The sequence below is a fragment of the Schistocerca nitens genome, chromosome 8 (genome assembly GCF_023898315.1).
Source record: "Schistocerca nitens isolate TAMUIC-IGC-003100 chromosome 8, iqSchNite1.1, whole genome shotgun sequence".
NCBI classification, from domain to species: domain Eukaryota; kingdom Metazoa; phylum Arthropoda; class Insecta; order Orthoptera; family Acrididae; genus Schistocerca; species Schistocerca nitens.
In genome coordinates, this window is record NC_064621.1 from 243,389,237 (window position 1) to 243,405,703 (window position 16,467).

The 16,467-nt window shown below is 39.1% G+C and overlaps 1 protein-coding gene across 1 annotated transcript in view; it reads left to right on the forward strand.

The window, feature by feature from the left end:
• The window catches only part of LOC126199500 (sodium channel protein para-like), a 391,295-nt gene that overhangs the window by 200,127 nt on the left and 174,701 nt on the right, over positions 1–16,467 (forward strand). Inside the window, exons 7-9 of the mRNA XM_049936423.1 lie at positions 1,857–1,914; positions 2,486–2,630; positions 16,299–16,463. Of these exons, the coding sequence (XP_049792380.1) occupies positions 1,857–1,914; positions 2,486–2,630; positions 16,299–16,463 (368 nt within the window). The remainder of the gene's footprint in view (positions 1–1,856; positions 1,915–2,485; positions 2,631–16,298; positions 16,464–16,467) is intronic.

Consider the following 16,467-nt stretch of genomic DNA (forward strand, 5'->3'; position numbering starts at 1 on the left):
ATGGTAGGCAACTCTGAGAGATAGAGGGGAATCCCTTTATCAGAGTGAGCATCATGGGGACATATAGTACTTGAACTCACATTGTAGTATTCAGTTGCATGAAAGATGCCACTAAGAAATCCTGCTAACTGTAAGCCACATGCTGTGATTCGCTTCCTACTCACAGAAGGAATAACACATATTGCACCTTTTTGAGAATCAAATTGTTGTATGGCAAACATGTTGTGAACAGAACAAGTGTGTTTAAATGGTATAGGGAGTTTAGTGGAGGTAGAACAAATGTTCATGATGAACAGAGGAAAGGAAGACTTTCTATTTTGACTGATGAGTTTGTGCAAAAAATCAGGGAAAGTGTTTGTGAAACTGCCGATTAACAGTGGATGAAATTTACGATCTTTCCACAACTCCCAGAACTCTTTTATACAAGACATGCTGCAACACCAGGAATTTTTCACTAGATAGGTCCCAAAACAGCTGACAGAGCAGCACCAAAAAAATCAATTTAGTAGCTCCCACATGTTTCTTGAGCTACTTTAATTGGTAAGTGAGAATTTTCTAATCTTTATTGTGACTGGAGACAAAATGTTGGTGGCTCATTACATGCCTGAGACAATAAGACAGTCATCACAGTAGCATCACACCAATTCTTGATCTGCAAAATAATTCAAAACTACAATTTCAGGCAAAAAAAAAAAAAAAAAAAATCATGGCCTCAGTGTTTCGGGATTGGAAAGACATAATTTTGATTGAATTTCTGCCTCAGGGACAATCCATTAATGCACAATGATATTGTGAGATCCCAAAAAACTTAGATGGAGCATTCAAAACAAAAGGAGAGAAATGTTGATGAGAGGTGTGTGCGTGTTGCATGACAATGCCTGTCCTTACACAGCCTTAGTCACCAAGGCATTCTTGGACTAATTTGGTTAGGATGTTTCGAACCACCCCAGTATTCCCCCAACTTGGTGTCATCAGACTATAATCTTTTCACACAAGAGTGAAATTAAATTTTCAACTGAAGAGCAGGTGCAGAAAGAGGTTCTGGAGTGAAGTGGGAGAGTTCTTCAAGTAGGGCATAAAGAAGCTTCTACCATCTCTCACCACCTACAATGAATGGGTTAGCAATTGTGTGGAAAAATAGTCAACAAGTGCATCAACAGTACCCTGTAATTTTTTTCAAATACACTTTTTCTGTAAAAATATAAAAATCTAGTACTCTTACATTCCGATTATGCCTCGTAGAACGTAAATATGTTTGGTTATAGGAGATCACTTACTGCACTCATAGTACAACTCTCCAGAAGACTGTGATGCCAGTTCCATATTTATATGGTGAATAGTTTGCTCATTTGAGTGAGATGAATGAAATTTGAGAATGACAAATCTGCTCTGTGCCTCAATGTGCTCCTGCTGAAATATCAGTCTTAAAGTACTTTTGAACAGACCATAGTGGTTATAAATGCCAGGGATGATATATTATTTACTAGTCACACTCATCTAACTAAACAGAAATTTCCAGATTGTGAGTGGAATCAGTATCAGTTTGGAAGAAACAATCCTCTGCTCTTGACAATTCCTGCGCCATCGAATGTATATGGTTGCCTGAAATGTTCACAGACAGAATTTTGTTACTGTAACATACAGCAGCTCTAAACACCTCTAGTAATTTTATCTTTACTCTGACAGAAGAAAGAATAAAATATGTGAGCTTTTTTGTTTCAAGTGACTGAGCCATTTTAGGAAACTAATGTTGCGCCCTGTAACAAAGTGTGTAGAAGTTTCAGAAATCTATATTTTTCTTTTTTAAGATTTGTTGTTGTCAGTAAATGCTTAATAATGCCATTTCTCATTTACAGCAAACTGGGTGAAGGAAGGGTATGAATTTCGTCTTTGTGGAAACTCATCTGGAGCAGGGTAAGAATTTTTAGTTCATTATTATTTTATAATTGTCAGTGCAATAGGGTCTGCAATTGCAATGAATTTTTTTAATGGTTTGTGATGCCTTCAGCTGCCATTCTTTTTATTTCATATTTTGATAGTACAATTTCAGCCTTAGGCCATTTTCAAGTATCTAAAATGGAAGCATTATACATTGGAAACATTTTTTAAATCTTTCAAATATTTCTGGTTGTGTTGGTCCTAGGCTCTGAGATTTGAGACTGTGGTGATAATAGCTGTGTGAAGGCCTGGTGCTGTTCAAGTAGTTTCACTAAGGCCAAAATTGTTCAGTCGTACAAGAAATAAAGAGAATTGCAGCAGAAGGCATAATGAAATCATTAAAATAAATAAATAAATAAAAAAGAAAAATATATTACTTTATTGAGATGTATTTTACTTCATTTGGTTCTGTATTGCAACTTTTAAGTTTTTGTCTCAGTTTATTTTTATAGTGCCTTTTTAAAAAAAATTTTTGATTTTTAAAATTAAATTCAATTACTGCTATGACTTCTTCAGTTTATCTTTGTCTTCTTCTTTCTTTGTACAGGCAGTGTGAAGAAGGATACACGTGCCTTCAAGGATATGGCCCAAATCCAAATTATGGTTACACTAGTTTTGATACTTTTGGTTGGGCATTGTTATCTGCTTTTAGGCTCATGACTCAAGACTTTTGGGAAAATCTCTATCAGTTGGTAAGCAGTTTACATAATACTGAAAACTTTGAATTTTTATGCATGGTAAGACAAGTAACTGAATTAGTCCTGAGATAATTTTCTGATTCCTCTATTGAAGTGTGACTCAATGAGTAAAGGTGACATTGATGCACAAAGTCAGTAGGACTTTTTTAAAATGTTTCAGATACTCCTGGTTGTGTTGATCCTATGCTCTGACATTTGAGACTGCTGTGATCATAGCTGCGTTAAGGCTTGGTGCTATTCACATAGTTTCATTAAATGCTTCACACGTGGGATGCTAATGTAGTGTGGGTAGCCTTTTGGAGGTTGCTGAGACTTGCAAGATCCTTGCCTGAGTTGAAGAATATTGATATCATCGGACTGAGGGAACTCGTACAATTACATCAGTTAAGTGGCATCCCCACCTACTTCTGTGTCTGCACCATGCTATGTGAGGTTCAGGGAAAATATAATGACCAAATAGACTTAACATCAGGGCAAACGTTTTATTATAGAAAAATTGATTCGTGGGGCAACTCAGGTGTAGACTTAATTCTTTACAAGCAAATTCAGGACAGTATCACAAATATTAAGTTAATTTTGGATGTAACAGTAAAGCTCAATTTAAAATAAACTGCAGGTATTGTGTGGAACTTATCCAAAGATTATGCGTAAATGTATTCTCATTCTCATGAGGTATCACCAAACAAAGCAAAAGAATACCAAACAAAGAAAAATTATCACTAACCAGGTGAAAAATCATGAAACCTGAAAGACTGCTGAAAATGGAAACGAACACTGAACATGGAAAAGATTACTAAATGAAACCTCTGTTTTATGTTTTTGTACAGTGCAGATTTAAAAAACACAGAATTGAGAAAAATGCAGAATCAAGGAAAATGTTAAAACCCCCAAATCCAAGCAAAAACATATGTAATTGGCATATATAATTAAAAATCGTAATTCCCTCCAATACATTGTGTGAAATCTGTATAAGTGAAGGAAATTAAATTTACAATACAATGTTCATAAAATCAGTTGTGGCAATGAATTTCACTAGTTCTTAAAAATTCATAGATGTGTAACGGCAAGTGAGAACTCTTAAAAAAATTGAAATTGGTATCTGGGTACAAAATAATCGAGCTATTTTGTGACATGCTGTGACCACAAATTATACATGAAAACAGGCATTTTTGAGAGATATTTCCATTTTGCTCGCCCAGGAAAAAGCAAAAATTGATGAACATGGTGAATTAAACGAAAAACTTTGAAATACGGTGAAAGAAGTCAGAATCTAATGTGGGAATGCGTGTTTTCCTTCTGCAGCCAGTGGCATTGCAGCATACTCTGCCTACTTTAGCACAGTGACTTCTAGTGTATTTCTTGTAAACGTTTCCTTGTTTATGGTGCTGAGTGGTCAAAGTGGAGCATTTTACAGTATTGCTAATGCGCACCATTTGCACTTCGAACTTGTCGATTGCTGTAGTGTAAACACAGCGAGTTTTGTGAAAGCATATATATAAACACAAGTTTTCCTTCACATGTGATACTTATTTTACCGATTTCAGTGTTTCTCTGTAACTGTAATCCATTAAATTTATAACAATCTGTCTGCCATCACAATGCATTAAACACAGTTGAGGACTGCAGCAAAGGTGGACAAGTCATCGTACAACTGTTTACTGAACACGTCCTGTTAATTGTGATGCTGCATATAGCAAATGGAGTGACTTATGTTGGGTGTAGGCGGTAGAGGCACAATACGTTCCAGACTCTGTCGACAGGCTCCAGGCATAAGTAAAATTAATGCATGGTAGTGAAGGGCGTACGAGGTATAATCATATAAATTAAACCTAAATAGAAGCCATGGTTACTCCATTTGTGATAGAAGGCGTGGTAACTCCATTTGCAGTACACCGATGACATCAGCCATGCTTTGGAACAAGCTGCCAAGTAAGCTTTCCATTTATCACTCTAAGTGCTAGAAGCCACTGCATTAGCATGGTGTCACCGTGCTATACAACTACTGTCTGCAGGTGTAAAACAAACATCCAAAATGTTACAAACGTCCAAGGTGCTGTAATCTGGCAGTTGTCATCGTATTTCGTGGTTCTTAGTGTATTTAATGATGTAAGCTATAAATTTTTGCTATTTTCGAGGTGAACATAAAATGAAAGAACCCAGAAAACTGTTTGTTTTAAGATATAATTTTTGATGCAGTTCGTTGGGAAATTATTCAGTTAGCTCATATATCATTAGCAAAAGTGATAGTCTTTTCAGTTATATACCCTAGAGTAATGCTAGTAGCAAAATCTACTTTTTTCCTAGTATGTCTATTATTTGACGTAAAATTTTGGAATTTATTTCTTGTTTGTTTATGGATTTGCAATTTGGTTGTGTCCGTTGATGTTATTCGTGTTGATAAAATGGCTGCCTATGAGGAGAAGAATGAAATTCTCACACCAACTTTGATTTGCAGCTTCTGTGCCTATATGTATTTTATAATCCAGTACTCCAGGAATTCTGAATGTTTCATAGGCTAAGGTCACTAAATTTATTATGCAGTGAGTTGAACAAAGTGTGTTATTGTGATGTGGTGGCTACGCTGACTGTTGGATGAAGTAACAAGTCACCAGCCAACAAGAGCTCGCTAGCTCGAAATGGCTGATGTTTCCTTGATTCTGACTGAGCATATTCATTGAGATTTGGTGTTTGAATTTAAAAGATTGATGATTGATATTATTGCTGAATACAGTACATCAGAAAAATCTGGAGAAAGATGAGACTGAGTTATAAGTGGCACAAGAAAAGGTAACAGCTGGGCCTCTTTGTCATCTGTTAGCTTGGTCCAGAACACTTCGCATCGACTGTAGTGTTTTTCTATAGCTGCAGTGACCTACTAGTAGTTGTATCATAATTGTGTGTGGTGAAGCTAAATGTTGGAAGTTACGTTGGCAGTGCCAGTTGTGGATTATGTCAGTGTTTCCTCTTTCACGTCTCCCCTCTCCACAGTGGCCTGTGCCCCTTATAACTTGTTCAGTCACATCATATATCAATAGAAAGGAAACAGGATGAAGACAAGCAAGACATCGAGTAAGAACTTAGAATCAAGGGAAGAAACATAAAATTGGGAAATTTTTAGCATTGATCTTATGGGGTTCTCACAGGGATTATGAATTTATGATGTAGAATCATGAAAAATGTAAAATTGAAAAATCTAAAATCAAACTTCCAGTGTACTCATCATATAGTGGAGATGCTGAGTCACATATAGGCACAACAAAAAGGCTGTCAAATAAGTAAGCTTTTGGCCAAAAAGTCCTTCATCAGAATAAGAAAACATATACTCAAGCAAATGCAACTCACATACACAACCACAGTCTCCGATTGCATTGGCAGCCATTGAAGGTTGATGATCACATCCATGACGTTCTTGTTTTTGAAAAACCCATGATGAAATGTGCTGCTCTTCTTTGGATCTTCTCTATATCCACTATAAACTTAACTGGTAAGGGTCCCAGACTGATGGTCAGTACTCAAAAGCATACAAGTGTTTTAAAGGATATCTCTTTCATGGGCAAATATCACTTTCTTTATACTATTACAAAGAATCTCATTGCCCCTGGTTATATGTTTCTAGATATTTTATAGTTGTTATGTTTTCTGTGATTGGTGGTCTGCAATGTAATTGAACAATAGGGGGTCCTGTCTCCTGTTTGTGCACATTATGTTACATTTATTTATGTTTTGTGCACTAAGTGTGGTTTCACTGCCATTTTCCTGCTTTTCTCTACAGTCTCACGGTTTTATGACATTTCTACGTAAGCAGCAGCATCATCCAGGAAAGGCTTTCTGTTAACTGTGGTGTGTTGACGGCTGGGGAGGGAGGCTGTGAGATGCAGATGCACAATGCCATCCATATAAGTTATGGACAAGAGGGTAACCAAGCACATGCCTTAGATGTGAGTTGCCTTTTTGAAGCTCTGATATTGTGGAGAAGAATCAAAATTGCAAGCTTTATAAAGCAGGCACCAAGACTAAAACTGATGTATTACAGATCGTGCTCTTCAGAAAGATATTGTAAACTAAAAGTCACAGGAAGGTTTGTCCTATTCGAAGATCTGCTTTGTAAGACAATTGAATATTGTTGCTAGGTGTGGTGTATCGCACGAGAGTGGAAAAAATACCCAAGTACCCTGTTGCAGATAATCGTGTACTGAATATGTCAGCAGGTTGAAAGTTAACTGACAGTTAACCGAGTTTGAATGTGAAATGATAAGTGATGCATGGATTATAGCGTATTAGAGATTAGACAAGAATTTCCATATGCTTAAACCACTACAGCATGACCACAAGTGTTTGACAAATGGACATCATATCACCTCTGCAGAGCCTTATTGTGTGAACAACAGTCTAATATGGGTCAGAATTGCTGCCAGTTTGAATATAGGGTTTCATGAACCCTTTTCTACCAGGACTGCATGGAGACAAATGCATCATACAGGCTTCAGCAGCTGATTATAGACATATGTCCCTCTTTGTTCTCATGAGTTTTGGTCACTCATATATGAAGACTTTTGAACAAAGTATGGATGAAACTGAATGAAAGACTTGGCAAAATTTGAATTAATATACTCAAAATTAATTGCAGTTAGATAGTACTGCATGCTGTAAATAGAAGGGCAGAAGGGTAGCCAGTCCCAAACACAGTTGAGAAAATCCTTGGTTCGCCTGGCCCGGTTTATATTATCCCATGAGGGCCCTTCCCTTTAGCGACAGCAAAGGCAGAGATGGGGACCATCCAAAGGCATAATGGACGGAGGATGAATATCCTTTTAATGGTTCTCAGCAGTTGTGGAGGGGATGAGATCACACCAGATGGCCTGGCTGTGATGGCACAACACAGTGATATTTCAAGTCTGCAGAAGTCCGTTGCAGTTGTAACTCAAGTCCAGCGGTGATGGGATAAGGATGGTGGAGGCAGATTTTTGAGTGAGACTGGAAGCCTGTAGTTTGACCTGTACATTCTACATCTACATCCATACTCAATAAGCCACCTGATAGTGTGTGGCAGAAGGTGTGGCAGCAGATGTGTGACTGTCATCTTTCTGAGACCCTGTGACTGCTCAGGAATTCGGTCCTGTATCCATGTTTGGGTAGAGCTTTCTAGTATCTCCATTGCCCTCCCTGAATGGGGAAGGCTGTAGAAAATGTGAGTGAACATCAATAGTCACACCCTCAGCCAGTTGGCTGGGCACACACAGTGGGGCATTCCCCACCTGATCAACAAATGAAGATTATCAAAATTCTAACAATAGAAACTTGAAATTTTTAACCCTGCCTTGGTTTGAAAGAAAATAACAGGCCTGGGAGAAGAACAATGCTTGTCAACTAGGAGCTTGGTTGAATGAACATGGATATTGCTGCCTTAAGTGAAACCAGATTGTCCAGCACAGGTAAAATTACAGAGTTCCTTTCAGTTACATGATCTTGTGGGAGGGAAAAAAGAAAGAGAACCCCATGGTGCTGGATTCACTGTGAAGACCCCATTGGTGAATGATCATCAACTAATTTCAGCTGCTGTCAGCAAACGAATTGTGTCTCTCCAAATTCACCTGTGTGGAAGTAAATTTATGACTTTCATCTCTGCATATACTCCCATCTTGGATGCTGATGTGGATACTAAAGATCAGTTCTATAACTTGCTGAGTACAGCCATCATCAAAGTACCACCTCAAGACAAACTGTTATTTTCCAACGATATCGACATCAGTGCTGATAAAGATCATCAGTTATGGAACAATGTGATGAAGACACAAGGTCTTGGCAACTGCCTCACTAATAGTCTGCTGCTCCTTGGTTTATCTGATCAACAGGAATTCTTTATTACCAACATCCAGTTCCACTTGTCTCCTCACTTGATACACTGGCACATTATTGACTATATTAGCACCAGGAAATGTGATAAAAAAGATGTACTTGTCACCAGGATCACAAGATATGTTGATAACTCTGGACAGATCATAAGCTCCATTTCTGCTGTTTGAGGATGTGAATCACCAAAAAGATCCACCTACAACCTAGCCCGATGGAAATTCAACACATCTAAACTTTAAATTAAACACATTGCTACAGATTACAGAAATACAATCTCGAATAAGCTGGCTCGTCATCCAGTCAGCACTGATAGTACAAATCTGGAATGGACCACACTTCAGAAGGTCAGAGTCAGCTAAAGAAATATTGGCTTTGTGAAGAAGAAAAGGCAATACTGGTTTCATAAAAATGATAAAGAAATTATATATCTGATCAATGCCAAATGGGAAGCCCATCTACTCTTTCTTCAAGATGCTTTTCCTTTGTGAAGAAAGCACATTTCATTGAACTTATGGGCAAATATCAGGCACAATTAGGGAAATCCAGAATAACTGGTGGCAACAAAAAGCTGAATAACTACAAAGATTTTCTGATGTTTGTGACCTGCAAAACTTCCATGCAGGTATAAAGGAGGTAGACGACGCAATTCGATCCTCACCAGGGACACCTAAAGACTGCTAATGATTCCATCACTTTAACTGAGAATGTAGAAATCTCAGAGTATTGGAAAGAACATTTCTCTGTGCTTCCAAATTGTGCCTCCAGTGTTGCTCAGGACTTTGTAATGTCCCTGAGCAACCTCAACAATTATGGGTGGCATTTACACCCACATACAGGTACTTTATCTAAGCACTCAATCAACTAAGACCAAGAAACCCTCCTGGCCTCGATAACATTCCTCCAGAATTGATGCAAAATGGAGATATTCCCATGAAGACTAGACTTTTTACACTGATTCTTTTAATTTGGGAAACTCAAGAAGTACCTGATGACTTGAAGAGTGCTACCTTCATCATTAGCTTTAAGAAAGGCGACAATAGTGTATGTGGTATATTGCTATTGCCAGTTGCAGGTAAAATTCTTGCAAGAATTCTATTACATCAGCTCCAGATTATTTCAGAAAGGATTTTGCCTGAATATCAGTGCAATTTCTGAACCTCCAGAGGCATAACAGATATGATCTTTTGTGTTGGACAACTCCAGGAAAAATGCGGAGAGCAATAGAAGTCTCTATGTTTAGTTTTCTATGACCTGGAAAAAGCCTTTGATTCAGTACCTAGATCTACCATGTGGAAAACTATGTGGAACTGGTTCAAGCTCTACTTGTTGGTATACCTGGTCAAATTCTTTGTGTTAACTTTGCAGCAGATTCATTTCAAACCACACAGGGTCTGAAGCAAGGCTAGGCGCATGCTCCAACACTCTCTGGCTGCCTTATAGTATGGATCATCTGCAAACAGCCAAGGCATGGATATTAAATTTTGTTTTGGTGTAGGTCTCTGTATTTAATCTGGCAAGATTTCGTTCACAGACTCGTACCTAGGTAACCCAGGTGACAAAACTCCAGTATGATGATGACATTTCGTCTCATGCTCTGACACAGACAGAGTTACAACAGTCAGCCAACTACTTCGAAACTGCATGTGATCACTATGATTTTACCATCAGTGTGGGGAAAATGAAGATACTTGCACAATCTGTGCCAGGATTACCTCTCCCTGAGTTCACGATCTCCATCCTGTACCCGGCACTAGCCAGGTACAGCACTTTTCATATCTTTGAAGCGTCTTGTCTAAGTGATGTATCTGCGAACAAGATGTTGATAAAAGAATTGAGGCTGCCCATTCATACACCAGTCTTCATGAATAAAGGCATAAACCTGCACACCAAACTCATGGTGTATGGAACTGTTGTCATGTCTGTACTTGTGTATGGCTATGAAACTAGGACACGCTATAGCCATGATATCAAGAAACCTGAGCACTTCCACCAACTAAAAGTGAGATACATCTTGAACATAGAGTGGGACGACCATGTGACTCACACTGCAGTTCTCGAGAAAGTGCATATAAACAGCATTAAGGCAACCATCAGTGATCAACTGAGGTGGTTGGCCATGTTCATTGCATGCATGATACAGCGCTGCTCCACCAAATCCTTTATAGTGACACTACTTTGACAGTAGAACTCATGTAACTCCTGTCAAGTGATTTAAGGACCAGCTAAAACACATCATGAAGGCGGCTAGCATAAACATACAGGCATGCGAAGAATGTGTTGTGGGCCACTTAATGCGGAGGAACACTACATTAACTGCTGTCAACTTGTTTGAAGGAGAATGCTGCCGACACAAAAAGGCCAAGTGAGAAGCAAGAAAGCTCCTTCAGCTACAACCCTGCCCTCCTCCAGCCATTCAGTGTGAGTTGTGTGGATGCATGTTTTATGCCAGGATTGGTCTGTCAGCCACCGGAAAAATGTCCATGCAGGAAGAAGCCTTGCATACTTGGAATCATTTGCAGTTGCAACGACGATGGAGCAAGTTGTGTAAGACGAGGACAGACATCCACTCTTTTGCAGATGAATAATGGGTTGCACATTGCAGGCTTGAAGATGGTAAAATCACTTCAACTTTTTGAGTCCTTACTCTGTGCTCTTATTCTACTTGTAGTGATCTCTGTTGAGTCTTTCTCTTTGCTCTTGTTGTAACAGAAGTACTCTCTCTGCCTCCCCCCCCCCCTCCCTCCTCCTCTACTTTTTATCCTGAACACACACACACACACACACACACACACACACACACACACACACACAAAGTGGCTGTGTGTGTGTGTGTGTGTGTGTGTGTGTGTGTGTGTGTGTGCAAGAAAAGGAGGTCAGTGACAAAACTTACGTGTACTGTAAGGCAGGAAAAAAACATCATAATTGTGGACTTTCCAGCTCTTGAGATGGCGTGTGAAAGTGTGTGCTGCAATTAAGTACTGATCGTTTTGAGAACAAAACTATCTGAAAATGTGCCGTTAACAGGATCAAAGAAATGCACCACAGAAATAAAAGCTACGTTAAAGTAGGTTATGAGAACACTCACGGAATAAAGTAGAAGGGGTTCATAACAAGGCAGTACAGTTTCAACCTAAATGTGGTTGATATAATGCATAACATGATAGAAAGAATTGGAGAGTATAGTGATAACATATTGATCTAATGATATGTGGTAATGTGAAAGATGTAGTTTAACAGCAGCTAGATGCACTAATAGTGGGGATTTGTGTACATCGTATGAAATTTAATGTGACAGTTAGTGAGTTCACCATTGTGTCGTGGAAGATGTAGAGGGCTACCCCAAGACTTGTGCTGGTAGGAGAATGGCTGAAAGAAATTTATAGCTTCCAATATATTCTAAGCATAGAGGAAACAAGTGGAAGAAATGATCAGGAAGTCAGTGAGAGTTGGAGGCAACCTTTAGTGTTTCAGAAAAGTGTCAGGAGCTTGGTGTGGAATAAAGGTACTGCTCAGAAAGCCAAGGGAGTAATATATCGATCCTGGTATGTGTGGTATGTGCTTATACCTTTGAAATATGAAAAGTAAAGACAAGGGATTTCAAACAATGGAAAATTCAGGATGGAATAATAACAAGGATACATTGCTACTCATTTACTATGGGAAATGTTAGGTTGCAGACAGCAAATGCACCTGATGGGAGAAGCAATTTGCTTTGTGGATAGGGGGGGGGGGGGGGGGAGCTTGGGCAGCGAGGCTGAGGTGAGTGACGGTAAAGTATTGCTTGTGGGAGCACACAGGGACCTGGTGGGGAGAGGGTGGGGCAGCCAGGCCCGATCTGGTGGTAAGATGGATGGTGGGGGGAGGAGGGGGGGAAGGAGCGGAAAAGGAGAGAAGGGAAAAGACTATGGGTGCATTGATGGAATAGAAGGCTGTGTAATGCTGGAGTGGGAACAAGAAGGGGGGTAGGTGGGTGAAGGACAGTGACTAACAAAGGTTGTGGTCAAAGGGGTCACGGGATGTAGGTTATATTGCAGGGAGAGATTCCACTTGCACAACTCAGGAAAGCCTTTGCTGGTAGGAAGAATCCAGATTGAAATGAAGAATGTTGTGTTGAACAACATGCTCTGCAACTGGTTGGTCCAGTTGTTTCTTGGCCACAGTTTGCCGGTGGCCATTCATGCGCAAAGACAGCTTGTTGGTTGTCATGCCCATGAAGCATTGTGGTTGCAGTGTAGCTTGTGGATCACATGACTGGTTTCCCAAGTAGCCCTGCCTTTGATGGGATAGGTGACACTTGTGGCTGGGCTTGACTGGGTAGTGGTGGGAGGATGTGGGGACATGTCTTGCATCTAGGTCTATTGCTGGGATACGAGCAAGGGGGTGGGAGCAGAGGTGGAGTAGTGATATAAGAGGATATTGTGTAGAGATTTCAACAAGATATAGACAACTGAACTGAAATTTCAGTAAATCGAACTGAGAATAACATAGATTAACAGAATAATAAGTGAAGAGATCAGTAGCATATAGAATAGGCAATGATTAATTATAAAAATGTAATGAGAATGATGTGTTTGAGTACTATTAAAGATGCATGAATTGAGGCTTCAAGGCGAAGGACTGAAGGGAAGACCCAGGAATAGTTGGCTGAAAGGACTGTAGGAGGGTATTGTGAGAAAATGAAAGCACTGGAACAGAGCTTGAGTTTTTCCATTCCTCCCTCATAAATTTTGAATTCCACAGAGAAATAACAAACTCATTTGCAATCTGAAAATATACTTCAGTAAAATGGCTTGTCCTTCTCTGTTGCTGATGATTCTATTGAGTTTCTACTTAACAAATTCGAATAAAATTTTGCTTAAACAGGAAGTATTTTGTTTGTAATCATAGTGTATCATCAGTATGAGTTCATACAATATTTCCTCTGTACTTTGATGTAGAACTATTTCCTTATGTCTCATATGGATGACATATTTCTGCAACACAAATGAAATGATTGCTACGTATGTCTGGTTTTGTTAGAAAGAAGTGCACAAGGAACTTTACCACTGAGATCTTCATTTACACTAAATTGTGTAAAACATATTTTTAATTTTAGTGCTGTATTCTACTTAATTTTGTTTTAGCTTTTTTTATTTATATATTTTGTTACATCTGGAAATGTAGGGGAAAATTATGTATTACATCTTTATGGAACATACTTTATGATTATCAGTAAAATTTTTAATGATTTGTTGAAGTTGGTTTGTGGCTTACGTAATACATGATGGCTCAGAATAACAGTGTGATTTGTAGTTGATGTTGGTAGACCTGTAACAGTAGTGGGAGTGAGAAAATGAAATCAAGCTTTGCAGCAGTAATGAACATTTATTTACCATGGTGCATTCAACGTACATGTGTTTTATCAACATGCTCACAGTTCGACTGCACATGAGAGTTTTGGTGCTGTTATCATATCCCACTGTGTGTTCAATTTCCACCATTACAGACGATTGCAGCTCAGTTCAGATTTTTGAAGAGAGTGGTTTAGCTCTGAATTAAAAGCCTAGTGGGGTTGTATGGTCTGTTCATAACCCTGAAATCAGGGGTCCTTATTGTTCAGTACAAAAATTACCGCATCATTATAGCTTGCACATTGAAGTATTCAATAAATACTCCATTACCTTCACTTTCATGTAAAAAAATTGTGCAGGTTGTGTAACAACTGACTCCTAATCCTAAATTCTAGTGACACTTACCTAGGAAATTAGTGAGAAATTGTGGGCTAAAGTAGGTGAGACACAAACTTCATTCAGAATCTTTGATTGTATGGTGAAGCCCACATCCTGCTGAGCTTCACCAACATCCTTTACACAGTACCAAAATTACTATATGGAGTGTATTGTAGTGTTGTGCTGTGGGGTGATAGGCCTTTACTTTCTTGGTGGAACGTTATATCAGGGGCGGGCAAACGTTGCACGCGGCTCATGAGCGCACAGCGCTGCACGTGTGCTGCTCGCATGCAATCGTTGAATGGGACAGTGGCGACAGCCGGCAGGTTGCAGCAATGTAGTGCCAGGCTAAGTCGCGGACGCTGATGTGAAGCGACCACTACGTAGTGAATGTTGTATTTCAAGAACCGGAAAATGCAGAGTGAAACAAGGAAACGGAGAAGTGGAGATTTGCTATCTTTTAAAAAGTAATGGGAGAATCTTTTTTTGTGCAAAAACGTGAAAATTCGAAATTTTTAATATGTGGCAGTATTCTCGCTGGTCAGCGGAAGTTTAGTATTGAAGCCCATTATAATAAATTTCACAAGGACGAGTACAATTTATTGTCGGATTCTGAGCGGATGGGGAAATTGACTGAGCTTAAGAAGAGCGATCTGACGATATTTGATGAATCTGTCCTAGTTGCTGTTGTCACTAGAGATCTGCGACTTTCTTTCGTCATGTCTCTCATCTAACTGATTTAACATTTTATGGAGCACTGTTTTCAATTTTTCAGGACGATAACAATAATAGCCCAGCGGTACGTGCAAGTTATAAAATTGCGCTTAATATCGCGAGAGCTGGAAAACCATTTGCTGAATTAATAAGCCTCGGTTAAGAGCAAACATAAGTGATGAAAATTTATGTAACTGTTTGCGCTTGTCTGTAGGTAGAAATTTTGTTCCAGATATTAAACGTATTGTAAACTCCACCTGTGATAATTAAATAAAACGTAACGTAGTTAATAGGTACTCTTTCAAACCATGATTTCTTTCAAGCACTCCTACTAACCTTATTCCATCATTCAATAAAGCAAACTAGGAAACAAAACGCATTACAGGGGAAGGAGTGGACAGAAGGTATGGTGGGGAGGGGAGATAAGCAGGTGGCCAGCTTGCCCCTGTGTGCACGCAGAACACCTGTTAACTGCACGCGTGCAAGTGCACCGCACACATGCAGGATTCCTGCCCGCCCCTGCATTATATCAACATTTTAGAAATGTTTTTGGTTCAAGGACTTCATATATTACCAGATATTGACTTTCAGTGCTCCTAATTTCAATAGGATGGGCCCAACTTGCACATTGATCCACCATATGGTAGACTGCGGAGTTTGTATGTAGATGTATGTAGAAGTCTATGACAGCAGTAAAGGGTTTGTCATAGGGGATTGTGTGATTTTAAAAGAATGCTAATATTATGTGGCCATGTCTATCTCCAGCCCTTTCAGTCTGTGACCCTTTTTAGGATGGCAACTGAAGAGTATCATGTACCACATTAGACCAAGAACTCTAGGTCAGCACAGGACCCAGATTGAAGAGGAAATCACCAACATCCCGTGCGATGACATAGTGCCACAGTAAGAAGAACCTGTAGCAGTGATTTACTGAATGCATCCAGTGAAGTGGGCATCATTTGAATGATGTAATTAAGAAAAAGAACCCATAATGCAATTTCTGGTCCCATAAAACATATTTTGAACCCAAATAAAATGTGAATGCATGATGAGGTGGTTAATGCAACTGTGTAATAAGCAGGAGATTCCAGGTTTGAATCCCAGTCCAGCACACATTTTCGCTTGCCACTGCTAATCCTGCATAAAGTTCCAGTGCAGCTGATATCACTTGTCCCTGCCCTTTCCTTTCTCCCACTTCATCTGAAATTTACATAACACCCAAATAAATGATCTTTCAGTTTTCTACTTATTTAAAATTTTCCATTTCTCTGTGCCACCTAGGTGTTCCTGCACCTGGAATTACAAATTTGTTACTATTATACTATTACATACACACATGACATTGAATAGCAAAAATTGTATAACTTGTGGTCTCTGTCTTTTACAGATTCTCCGATCAGCAGGTCCATGGCATATGTTGTTTTTTATTGTTATTATTTTTTTGGGTTCATTTTATCTTGTCAACTTAATTTTGGCCATTGTTGCTATGTCATATGATGAGTTGCAAAAGAAAGCAGAAGAGGAAGAAGCAGCAGAGGAAGAAGCTATCAGGGTGA